Here is an 11,844-nt window from a genome sequence, read left to right as displayed (position 1 = left end):
GGCGAAGTTTCTCTGAGGCAGCAGCCTGGGGCGGGGGAGACCCGTGGAGGGGCCGGAGGACAGGACGGCGCTGCCCCCGCCGGAGGTGGGACGTGCCCAGGAGCTGCGTGGCCCTTCCCTGCACAGAGCTCCGCCTGGCGCTGGGCGTCTGCCTTTCCCCACGGGGCTCTGTCCAGGCACAGCTTAGAGGGCCCCCTCCCCCACCCCTCGGGCCGAGGGCCTCACGTCCCCAGGATGGCACTAGCCCCTGGGACCCCCAGCTCCTGTGACCAGCTCAGGCCCCACCCAGTGCTGGGCCCATTCCCTGCACACCTGGCCGGTTCCCACCAGCTCCCACGGCCAGCCCACTGACCGCGGGGCCCTGCCCCTGCCCCAAGGCCCAGGGCTCAGGCCTCAGCCCTGCCCCAAACCCCAAACACACCACGCAGGTTTGTGTTGAGACTTTAATGGCGGCCGCAGGTGACTGAGGAGTGCCCAGCCCGGCAGGACAGGCCCCGCCACCTGCCCACCCCAGCCCGTCAGCCACCTTCTCATCCTCTGGGACCCACACAGGCAAGCTCTGTCCTAACCAACAGGACAGGTGCGTCCCCACCCCGCCCGTGGGGCTGCAGAGCCGGGCCGCATCACTCCCGCCGCGCCTCCAGGGAGTCCAGCACCAGCGCGGCCTGGGTCTTGGCTTCCTGCAGGAGGCTGGAGATGCGCCGGTGAACCTGGCGGACACACGGGGGCCCGGTCACCGCCCTGCACCTGTCCGGCGGCACCTCGACCCGAGCTGCCCACAGCCAGCCGGCCGCCCCACGTCCACGAGCCCAGGCCCCAGGCACCGTGCCCGCCACCTGCGCACCTGGTCTTTAAACGCAGAGTCAGTGACGTCCTTGAGGTTGACGAGCACGTTGAAATAGGCACCGAACACGCCCGTCTCCAGGGCTTTGGCCGCCACCTGGGGAGACCGGGGAGGGGACTCAGGATGGCGCGGCCTGGCCGAGTCCTGGGAGCACTGGCGCCGTCGGCCAAGGCTTAGCAGACTGCGGCGGCCTGGGGTCCCTCTGAGGGGTTGGGGGACCAGGCCAGGGCACCTGAGGGGCAGGGGGCTCCATTCTCCACACGGGGAGCCCCGCACGCCCACACAGGGAGCTGGCTCTGGTGACAAGCTCAGCGGGACTTGTCATTTATCCGCCATAGAGCTTAGAACGTGAACCCCTCTTATCTGAGCAGGCTTCGCCTGCCCCCCAGGAGGCCTGGGCGCGGCTGCACCCGCTGTTTTCCAACACGCCAGGAGCCGGGCCCACCCTTCCAGAGACACACGCATCCCTTCCACCGCCCAGGGCCTCTCCCCGGGGACAGGCCGGGGGAGGGGGGGACACGTCTCTGGGGCCTCAGGACCAGATGCTGAGAGCAGGTGTCCTTCCCCAGGTCTCAGGGTGGCTGCGGGGGGCGCAGAGCCCAAGGGCTCCGTCCCGTGTCCTGCCTGGCCATCCCGGGCCCCAGGCCACGGCACCCCGTCGGGGGGACACGCATCTGTGTCCACGGCACTTCCAGGGCCAGGGGTGGCGTGAGGGGCCTGGGTGGGGCAGTGGGGCTCTGCCTGGCCGGAGTGTAACCTCAGACCGGCTGGTCCCGCGGAGCAGGCCAGGGCCACCCGAGCGGTGCTGGGCGGCAAGGTCCCCAGGCCGGCTCGGCCCACAAGCGGCGGGCGTCCCCCCCGCTGGCCGTACCTGCAGGTCCGACCGGCAGCCCAGGTTCCCGCTCAGGGCCAGCTCCCGCAGCGCCGGCCACAGCGGGGCCACCGTCTCCGCCAGCGCCAGGGGCACGGAGACCGCCTGCCTCAGCCCCTCCTGCAGGGCGGCGGCTCGCCTGGAAGGGGCGGGCGGTGACGGTCAGAGCCTGGCGCCCCGCACCCCGCCCGCCCGAACCTAGCAGGGGACACCAGGAAAAAGGGTGGGGACGGTAGAGGCCGCGACCCCAGCCGCCAGCTCCCCCGACACAGAGGCCCCCTGGCCACAGCCGGACTCACCTGTCCCTTTCCTCAGGTGTGCTCTTGGGCAGCTTCATCGCCTCCTGCCAGAAAAGAACACAGAGAGCCAGTGGGCAAGTGCCCGAGAGTGGGGGCTGTGTCCCAGGCCAGGCAGCACAGCCTGGGGGGTGCGGGGCACAGTTGGCGCTGCCCACTCGGCCGCCTGGTCGAGGGGCCACAGGCCCGGCGTGGACGCGCCGTGGGGAACGGGCCGGAGCTGCGGCCCTCGTGTAGCCGGTGGGGCCGCAACCCCAGGTGGTCAGAGACGGAGTGTGGGCGTGGGGAGGGGGCGGCCGGCGCCCTGGGGGGCCCTTGTTTCCAGATAAGGAGACTGAGGGTCCGGAGGTGCCTGAATCCTCACAGCCTGCAGGAGAGCAGTGCTCGGCGGCCTCCCCGCAGCGCCAGGCCCCTGTCGCTTTGAAAGTAACATAACGCGGCAGCCTCCTGCCCCGGGTCTGGGCCTGAGAGCACCGGCTTTTCGAGGAGAAACAGCAAACTGCAAAAGCCCCGCGGTCCGCCCCGGCCCACCCCAGCCCGGCCACCACCCTCTCCCTCGGGGCCCCTTGAAGTTGCGACTTCCCAGCTCGGGCCTCAGTCCCCACCGCTGGTGACCCCGCCGGGTCCCCACACCCGGCCACCTGGCCACACCTGCAGCCACACCCACCCCGGCCACCTACAGGACAGGGCCGGCGAGGGCAGGGGGACGCGCCTGCTCTTGTTTTGGAGGATTCAGCCAAATCTGTGCTGAAAAGTTGCCATCCACGGACCCTTCCCTGGGCCACGGAAGAGAGGAGGACACCCCCGAGCCCGACTGAGCTGGCTCCGTCCCTTGTTCTAACAACCTCGACTGATGCACGAAAACACCCCGCAGCTCCTGTAACGAGCGGAGCCTTCCCGACTGCGTCCATAGCCGCACACCCTCTCCTGTGGCCTCTGCACGTGGATGTGTGGATTTGTAGCAGCTGCGTGCGGCGTGGGATGGCGTGGCAGGCGGGGCGGACCCGGCCGGGGCGTAACCGCGCAGCTCCCAGCCGGGTCTGCCTGCCACGTGGCCACGTGACCGCTCACCTCCGTGAGTTTTGGCCTCTGTGACGTACTTCGAGGCTTGTGGTTTTGGTGAGAGAGGAACACAGCTCTAGCTTTTCGTTCCATCTGGAAATTGCGTATGCATTCGGTGCAAGACAAGAATGTTCTACAACACACGTAACCTAAACATTTGTACCCCCTTTATATGCTGGAAAAAAAAAGAATGTTCCAGAAGTCTCTCTCCTTGCTGCCTCTGGGAGGCCAGGCCAGGTCAGCGTTTCCTCACTCACGCGTGTGCGTGTGTGATTATTGACATGTGGCTTCTATCTCGCCGTTTTATTCATGTTTTCTCTAAACCACACACCCTTTCTGTTCATTTTTGTTTTCCTTCCCTGCCTTTTGATTAAATTTTCATGTATGTACTTTTCAAACCTCCTACTTGTTTTCTAATTATTTACCTTATTATTTCGTTGAAAATTTCTGACTTTAGGGCTGCCCCTAAATTTTAAATATCTAAATTGAAACTGACCTTCCCTTTCGGTGCCTCTCCAAGTCTAACGCTCACCAGACCATGGAAGCCCAGACCATGTCACCCGGCCTAGGGGGCCCTTCACGCTGGGCACGAGACACAGAAAAGACAAAACGAACGCCTGAATACAGTCAGCGACATAAAGATGAAATGTCCTGATTGTCAGAAGCCACCACAAGCGACGTCCAAGGAAAAACAAACTGGAGAAAAACTGAACCCAGAATACGGAGAGCGAGGCCTGCCTCTCCCTGCATGGAAAAGTCCGGCAAAGCAGGGAGGAAAAGCGCTCAGGGAAACCTGAGATAAAAGGAGCAAAGAGTCTCCACCGGATCCCTCGCTTGGGAGGAAATAAACCTTCTGTCACGAGTGCGAAAACGCAGGAGCAAAGCGCGAGCCCGTCTGCCGCCGTCTGTGTGAGAAAGGACAGAGCTGGGGTCGTGAGCATCCCAGGCAGAGAACAGACGCCACTGCGCGGGCAAGGGGACCACACAAGACGCGGGCGCAGACGCCTGCCTGTCTGAATTCTGAGCCTCCTGAAAGATGTACCTATTTTAAAAAGCAAGTAGGCTGGGCGTGGTGGCTCACACCTGTGATCCTAGCACTCTGGGAGCCTGAGGCGGGAGGATTGCTCGAGGTCAGGAGTTCGAAACCAGCCTGAGCAAGAGCGAGACCCCCATCTCTACTAAAAAAAAAAAAGAAAGAAATTATCTGGACAACTAAAAATATATAGAAAAAATTAGCCGGACATGGTGGCGCATGCCTGTAGTCCCAGCTACTCGGGAGGCTGAGGCAGGAGGATTGCTTGAGCCCAGGAGACTGAAGTTGCTGTGAGCTAGGCTGACGCCACAGCACTCACTCCAGCCCGGGCAACAGAGTGAGACTCTGTCTCAAAAAAAAAAGTAAATGAAACAAAGTTTAAAACATGACTGAAAAAGGGTGATAAATGTCTCCACCCTCCCAACAGGACAAGGCTTCAGTCCTAGTGGTCACTCTGGGTGTCACCGTCACCCAGGGAGGCCCGGCTGTCACCGTCGGGTCTGTCCTCTCGTGTGAGTGTGCGGGGCGCAGCCATGGAGCGGCCTCCCGTTCTCAGGCGGCCTCGCTGGGGAGACGCTGCCCGTCCCTGAAGCCTCCTGGCCTCCATCTGCGTCCGATCCGTGCAGCTCCCAGGTCTGCAGCAGCGCAGACTCGGGGAGGCCTCCTCGGCCCCTGTTCCTGGATCCTGGGCTCCGGCACACCACTAGCTCTCTGTCCCTCTGTCTTCTCGGTCTCTGTCTCTCTGTCTCATTCTGTCTCTCTGTCTCTGTGTCTGTGTCTTTCTCTGTCTCTGTCTCTCTATGTCTCCCTCTGTCTGTCTCTATGTCTCTGTCTCTCTGTGTTGTCTCTGTTTCTCTGTTTCTCTGAGTTGTCTCTGTTTCTCTGTCTCTCTGTGTCTGTCTCTGTCTTTCTGTCTCTGTCTCTCTGTGTCTCTCTGTCTCATTCTGTTTCTCTGTCTCTGTGTGTCTCTTTATTCTTTATCACTCTGTCTCTGTGTCTGTCTCTGTCTGTCTGTCTCTGTCTGTCCCATGCCCCCTCTCTGGTCTGGCACCTGTGGACAGCTGGGGTCCTCTGTGCACCTGCCCTGCGCTGGGCTGGAGGCAGCTCCCGGCTGGGGACCCTGGGCTAACCCTGAGCTGGGTTATTCTGAGTGTGCTTTCCATTCCCAGCCTCCTTTTTTGTTTTATGGCTGAACCGTCCTCTCTGCCCTCTCCGAGACCACTAACCACCTGCTTTTCCTCTTTCCTTTGAGGTTCCTGTTGACCTCTCCGGAACGTGCAGGGCCCCACGGAGCCAGGCTACTGGGGAGTGGGGGGGAGCCTAGCCCCTGCCGGCCTGAGTGGGGGGTCGGAATGGCCCAAAGAGGGGGCGCGCTGACTGGGGCCCAAACCGCGGCCAGATGCCCCCCAGCCACCGGGTCTCCAGCTACCGGTGCTCACGCAGCCCCACGTCCACTCAGGCCCCGGCCGGGGTTCGCTGTGCACAGGGTGGGGCCGGGGATGGGGGCGCGCCCTCGCAGCGTCCTGCACTCACCAGGTAGGAGGCGAAGGCCTGAGCGTCGGCGTCCACCAGCGTGGTCAGCTCGGCAGCGGCGGCGTGGAAGGGCGGGATCAAGCGCCGCATGGCCGCGTCCAGGTGCTCGAACTGGCGGCGCCCGTAGGTCATCAGGCCGACCATGGAGCCCAGCGCCGCGCCCTGCGCGAGGGGCGAGCTGTGGGGCCGGGGGACACGGGCCAGACGCTCGGGCTGCCCGGGTACCCCGCGCCCAGGCAACAGCAGGGGACTCCCCACTGCGTCTTCCTGCAGTGGGGTCCCGCATGGGGGTCCCGCGCACTGGGGCCCCGCGCTTGGAGTTTCGCAGTGAGGCCCCACGCATTGGGGTCCCGCCACATAGGGGTCTCAAATTGGGGTCCCGCGCATTGGAGTCCCGCATGGGGTCGCGCCACAGTGGGGTCCCGTCGCGCCCCTCCCCAGCGCCCTTCCTCCGACCCCGCTCACCAGGGCCGCAACCGCCCCCGCCACGGAGCCGCCCCCGGGGACCGCGGTGCGCGCGCCCACGTCGCGGATGAAGGCGCACAGGGACTTGTCCACCAGGCTCCGCTCCGGCCTCCGGTCGGGGACCAGGTACCTGCGGGGGTCGGGGCGGCGGGTCACAGGGGTCCTCCTAGGCTCACCGCCGGGGGCGGAGCGGGCCGTGGGCGGGCGGTGACCCCAGGAGCTCAGTGAGGGCGGCGGAGGCCTGTCCAGGGTCTCCCTGCGTCCCGCCACCCCCGTTCCTCAGACCCAGACTTGGCACAGGCACCTGCTCAACGAGGACTGAGCAAGGCTGGGGGGCGGGGTCGAGGTGGGAGGATGGGGGTGTGGGGGAGGGGCGGGGGCGGGGCTCACTCGATGACCCGCTCCTCAGGGTGGAAGGCGGACAGGGAGTCCAGGCCCAGCCGGTTCACCACCTGGAAAGGGGACACGGCCTCAGCCCACCGGCCACAGAGGAAAGTCCCGCCTTAGCCCACAGGGACCGCCCTGCCTGAGCAGGTTGGGCCTTTTTGTGGGGTCCGGGGGTATGGCTGGCACGAGCTCCCCGCAGACCCTGCCCCTGGCTACCTCGCCAGCATGTCGGGCACAGGCACCCCTCCCCCAGTTACCCACGGGGAAACTGAGGCCCAGGGACAGGAGCTGCCCACCGGTGACCCTTATCCTAGCCCCACAGACCACACCACCCCTGCCCATGTTGAAAGAGGCCAACGAAAATGGCCTCTTTGGACAGATTTTAATTGTTTGGGCGTCAGTGTCTCTCCAGTTCTTAAAGTCTGGGAGCGGCCCAGATTCGCCTAAACCTAAAACTTGAAGGTGCGGAAAAGTGAATTTTACCTAAAGGCACTTCTTATATATTTTTCTGGATCACTTGGAAGTGGATGGAAGATACCATGTACTCTCAAGTTTGTTCAGGGTGTATTTCTGTTTTGTTTTGTGTTTTGAGACGGGGTCTCGCTGTGTTGCCCAGGCTGGACTTGAGCTCCTGGGCTCAAGCAATCGTCAGTGAGACAAAGGAGCAAGGAGAGGAGGGGGAGGGAGGCCCGGCCACCGGTGGGGTCCACCCAGACCTGCTCCTGAAACACGGGCTTCCCCACCCCCACCGCTGTGCTGCCCGCCTACCACACCCCTCCCTGGGGAGCCGGGCCCACCAGCCTGACGCGGTGCTCCTCCTCCAGGACAAAGAGGTTCTCCCTGTCGCAGTAGAAGGCAGCCGCGTCCAGCAAGGCCTTCAGGGGCACCAGGCCCACCAGCTGCGAGCCCACCACGGGGAGGCTCAGCTCCTGCCGGGGCACAGGTGGCGTCGGCACAGGGGGCCGGGCTGGGGCTCCAGCTCGTCCCTGGGGGGCCCCTGCCCTGCTCCCCGTACAGCCCTGCTCCCCCCTGCAGCAGGGGCTGCCCTACTCGCCTGCGCCTCTCTGCAGGTCTCCTCGTAGACCGTGTGCAGCCCTGTGACCTCAAAGTCCAGGAGGTTCGTGGACACCTGAGCCAGGTTCTTCTCATCCAGGTGCCAGCCGATGGCCTGAAGCTTTTTCAGCCGTCCCGGCTGCAGAGGAAAAGTGTTTCCCAGCCTGAGCCAAGATGCTCGTGGGCCAGGGTGACCGGGGTGGCCTCTGGAGGGTCAGCCTGCCGATTCTGTGGCTCTGCTCCCCCCAGCGCCCCCAGCTGGCTGAGGAGGGGCAGGAGAGGCCCCACCCACCACAGGGAAACTGAGGCCCAAGGGCCGGGCACCAGGATGCCCAGAGACCGTGCGGACACTGATGTGTGGGGCCAGCCAGGGCCCCACCTGTTCACCCAGAGATGCCCCTCAGCCCCTGACTGCTGGGAGTCCCCATGGGGGACCTCTGACCACTGCCGTCAGCCCAGCACAGGAAGGATTTGGAGGTCACCTTGCTTTTGTGCTGTGCTTCAGACAACTGAGTCTACGGCAGCAGGGGGACAGCTGGGGACCTGGGCTCAGGCAGCAGCTGCCTCCCCACCCCTGTGGAAATGCCGCAGCACTCAGCAGGTCCAGCCCTGCCCCTGTGGGAACCCCCTCCACAGCAAGTGCTCCCCGATCTCAGATGTCAAGGCCCTCATGGCCCCTCCTGCAGGCATGGGCACTGGGGCCAGGCTGTCAGCAGGTGGGAGGCTGAGCCCTGTCAGGCCAGTGCCCCGTCCACACCACGCCACAGGCTCCTGAGTGACCCTCCCTGCTCCACCGGCCTGCTTGGGGGCTCAGCCTCCGACCCTCTCCTGAGGGCCCCTAGGGGTGTTAGGGGGTCAGCACCCAGCACCACCCCCCTGCTCACCTGGCCCAGCCCATGGCCCTGCCCCTGCTCCTCTGGCCCAGCCTCCTCACCCTGTCCCTGCTCACCTGGCCCTGCCCCTGATCACCTGGCCCTGCCCACTGCCCTGCCCTTGCTCATCTGGTCCTGCCCATGGCCCTGCCCCTGCTCACCTGGCCCTGGCCCTGCTTACCTGGCCCTGCCCCTACTCACCTGGCCCTGCCTCTACTCACCTGACCCTGCCCACCGCCCTGCCCTTGCTCACCTGGTCCTGCCCATGGCTCTGCCCCTTGCTCACCTGGTCCTGCCCATGGCCCTGCCCCTGCTCACCTGGCCCTGCCCCTGCTCACCTGGCCCTGCCCCTTGCTCACCTGGTCCTGCCCATGGCCCTGCCCCTGCTCACCTGGCCCTGGCCCTGCTCACCTGGCCCTGCCACTCCTCACCTGGCCCTGCCAACTGCTCTGCCCCTGCTCCCCTGGCCCTGCCCCTGCTCACCTGGTCCTGCCCACGGCCCTGCTCCCGCAGGTTGAGGGCGATGCGGTGGGCCTGCTCCTTGGTGCTCAGCAGGTTGACGTTGAATGCGATGAGGAACTGCCGTGCCCCGGTGGCGGTCGCCCCCCAGCTGGGGACGAAGGAACTGGGGCCAAAGTCAGGCGCCCACTCGGCCTGCTTGAGCTGCAGGGAAGTTTGCCCAGGTGAGGGGTCCCGAGCGGGAGGGGCAGCCCCCACTGGGGTCTGGGGAGGGCCCAGGCCCACCCACCCTGCCAGGAGAAGGGCAGGGCCCACCCCAGACCCCACCGCGGGCGCACCTTCTCGGGGAGGGCCTCGTACTCCCCCGCCCGGATGGCAGGCAGGCTCCGGCGGCTGGCGGTCCGCGCCGCCTCTCCGTACAGGAACACTGCAAGGGGACCGCGCGAGGCTGACCCTGGGGACACCCTGGGGACAGCTGGGGACAGACCCCCGTGGCGCCGGCTCCCTGGCAGGCGGCAGTGTGGCCGGTTCCCCACTCCCTCCCGGATGCCCCTGAAAAGGCCACTCTGGGAGGGTTGGGACCAAACGTGGGGGACGCTGATGGCAGGATGCTCGAGTCTGTGTTTAAAACGTGTTTTCTCTGTGTGCTAAACGTAACCGCAGAAGGAGGAACAGAGAAAAGAACAAAACCCGCCGAAAGCCCCAGCCCTGCTGGACGGTAGCCGTGGCTGCTCAGCTGTCCCTGCCTCACACCTGAGCGTGTGTGGCCCTAGTGGCCGAGACTGGATTTCTCCAGGGGATGGCGGGGGTGTGGGGAAACTCGTTCTCACCCTCCCGCCAGCCCCCACGGGTGGACACACTTTCCCCAGCTGGTCTCCATATGATTCGTGTCGTTTTCTTGACTTAGTTAATTTTCCAAAGCCAAACTGTTCTACTTCAGAGATTGCAGGTGTTTCAGGGCGGGGCCGGGGAACACACCTGGCACGTGCAGCTCCTCCGCCAGCCGCTGGCCGAAGGCCTCCGCGCACAGCACGCACTCGTCCATGCCGACGCCCCGCACGGGGACGAAGGGGCAGACGTCCAGGGCCCCCATGCGCGGGTGCTCCCCTGCGGGCGGAGCATGGTGGGCGCCAGCTCCCCTGTCCTCCCAGCCCTGGCTGCTCTCACTGCGCCAGGGAGGGGCCGGCCGGGGCCCCCCCACCCCGCGCTGGCAGCAGCCCAGCCCCCCAGCACAGCAGCATCCTCCGTGGGCATCTGGGGACCGTCCTCGCGGCGGCATGCAGAGGCGCCTGGCTGGGCGCTCGGCTCTCAGGGCGCCCTGGCCGGGCTGGAGGCGGCCGGTGTGGGCTGAGTCCACCGCCCCGCTCCTCCCCTGGCAGCGGAGAGCCCAGACTGCACTCACAGCACCTTGTGGCTGGCGATGCCTCTGCCGTGGTCAGACCCAGCCCCGGGTGAGCCCCCCAGGTGACCGGCTGCCCAGCCCCCCGCCTGCGCAGCCTGCACCGCCCAGAACCGGTGCTGTTCTGTCCACCGACCTTTGACTCTGCCCGCCCCCGCTGGTATTTGACTGTGTCTCCGGGCGCCCTCCCCCCAGAGACCTGCTCAGAGACTGGCTGGGTGTGGGGAGGCCCCCACCTGGCCACGGAGGTCGCCGTGAGAAGCCACAGCAGCCACACCTGGGCAGCCCTGCGGGCAGCACAGCCCAGCCCCGTCCCGGCCCTCCCGTCCCCAGCACCCTGGACAAGAGTCAGGCCACCCGGCCCAGCCCCACCTCGGTGCCGGCTCATGTCGATGAGCCGCGCGGCCACCCGGGCGGCGCTGAGCGCCCCCTCCACCACGCGGTCCGGCGGCCCCACAAAGGTGTAGACGGTGCGGTTGGTGGAGGGGCCGGCGTCCACATCCAGCAGCGCGCAGCCCGGCGTCTGGGAGATGGCCTGGGCGATGGCGTCGATGACCTGGGGACACAGCCCGGCCCACGCCTGAGCGTCCCCATCGAGAGAGGGGCTCTGGAGGTGGCTGCAGCCCACGCCGCACAGACCTGGGAGCCCCACGGAGCGCAAGCCCCCAGCCCGGTCACCACGCCACAGGCCCTCACGGCCACAGGGCCACACGCGGGCCGCCAGGGAAGGCGGCAGGCGGAGCCCTCAGGAGGGACCACCCGGGGTGGCCGCTCGGAGAAGGGGCACAGGCCAAGGCCATGGCGCCAGGCCCAGCCCCCACACAGGGGGGCAGAGGGCCAGGGTGGGGGAGGGGCCCGGAGGGCCTGGAACCTTCCGGACAGAGGACGGCTCAACAGTGTGGGGGCCACACACTTGGGGGACTTGCCCTCAGCCTTTGGGGGGGTCCTCGATGGGCCGTTTTCAGAGGAGAGCACCGAGGCCAAGAGGCCCACCCAACCTCCACTGGAAGCCCCCGAGAGATTCCTGGGCCCCCCACCAGCCCTGCAGTCCCTCCCGGCACCGGCGGCGTCCCACCCACCCCGGTCAGTCCCCTCCACCTGGGCTTGTTCCCTGGTCCCTGGGACCAACAGGAAGTGGCTCCATGGGGGAGTCCTCCCCACCACCACACTCCCTCCTCCTCGGCCGAGCCCCTCAGCTGCCCCTGCAGCCCCGTGGGGGCCTCACCTCCTGGCTGTTCCCCTCCGAGAAGTTGGGGACACACTCCACCAGCTGGGACATGGCTGGCGCCGGATCCGCAGGCTCCTCTTGGGCAGGCAGAGGGAAGCAGCTGGGGACGGGGCTTTATGTGCCGCGGCACCTCCCTACAGGCTTCTCATTAACCAGCAGTCCCAGTGCAGAGCAGGCAGGACGGACAGACGGGGCTCAGGTGGGCGGCTCCACCGGCTGGGGGGCGGCCCCCGGGAAGGAGCAAGCATGAGGGACCTGGCAGGGACTCCGGGAGGCCCTGTGCAGCCCAGGGCCACCAGGCCACCCTGCGTGTGACCCTGCGTGTGACCCTGCATGCAGCCC

General features: G+C 66.2%; 1 protein-coding gene across 1 annotated transcript; it reads right to left on the bottom strand.

Moving 5' to 3' along the window:
* Positions 1-429: 429 nt before the first annotated feature.
* Positions 430-11,654, bottom strand: FTCD (formimidoyltransferase cyclodeaminase). Its single transcript, XM_012780065.3, has 14 exons — positions 11,500-11,654; positions 10,647-10,830; positions 9,854-9,982; positions 9,214-9,302; positions 8,900-9,079; positions 7,546-7,683; positions 7,289-7,420; positions 6,495-6,556; positions 6,105-6,234; positions 5,640-5,801; positions 2,015-2,058; positions 1,716-1,854; positions 845-940; positions 430-710 (listed from the first exon to the last, which is right to left on the bottom strand). Exons 1-14 carry the CDS (start codon positions 11,551-11,553, stop codon positions 624-626), a joined length of 1,626 nt encoding a protein of 541 aa, XP_012635519.3. The 5' UTR covers positions 11,554-11,654; the 3' UTR covers positions 430-623.
* Positions 11,655-11,844: the final 190 nt, after the last annotated feature.

The sequence above is a fragment of the Microcebus murinus genome, chromosome 1 (genome assembly GCF_040939455.1).
Source record: "Microcebus murinus isolate Inina chromosome 1, M.murinus_Inina_mat1.0, whole genome shotgun sequence".
Lineage (NCBI taxonomy): Eukaryota > Metazoa > Chordata > Mammalia > Primates > Cheirogaleidae > Microcebus > Microcebus murinus.
This window is presented reverse-complemented; position numbering and strand designations above follow the sequence as displayed.

Excerpts from the sequence above, each read along its gene's own strand:
- FTCD (XM_012780065.3), bottom strand. The coding sequence starts at position 11,553 with ATGTCCCAGCTGGTGGAGTGTGTCCCCAACTTCTCGGAGGGGAACAGC. Across the intron at positions 9,080-9,213 it reads ACGAGGCCCTCCCCGAGAAG|CTCAAGCAGGCCGAGTGGGC; the intron begins GTGCGCCCGCGG and ends ACTTCCCTGCAG. Across the intron at positions 7,421-7,545 it reads AGACCTGCAGAGAGGCGCAG|GAGCTGAGCCTCCCCGTGGT; the intron begins GCGAGTAGGGCA and ends GTGCCCCGGCAG.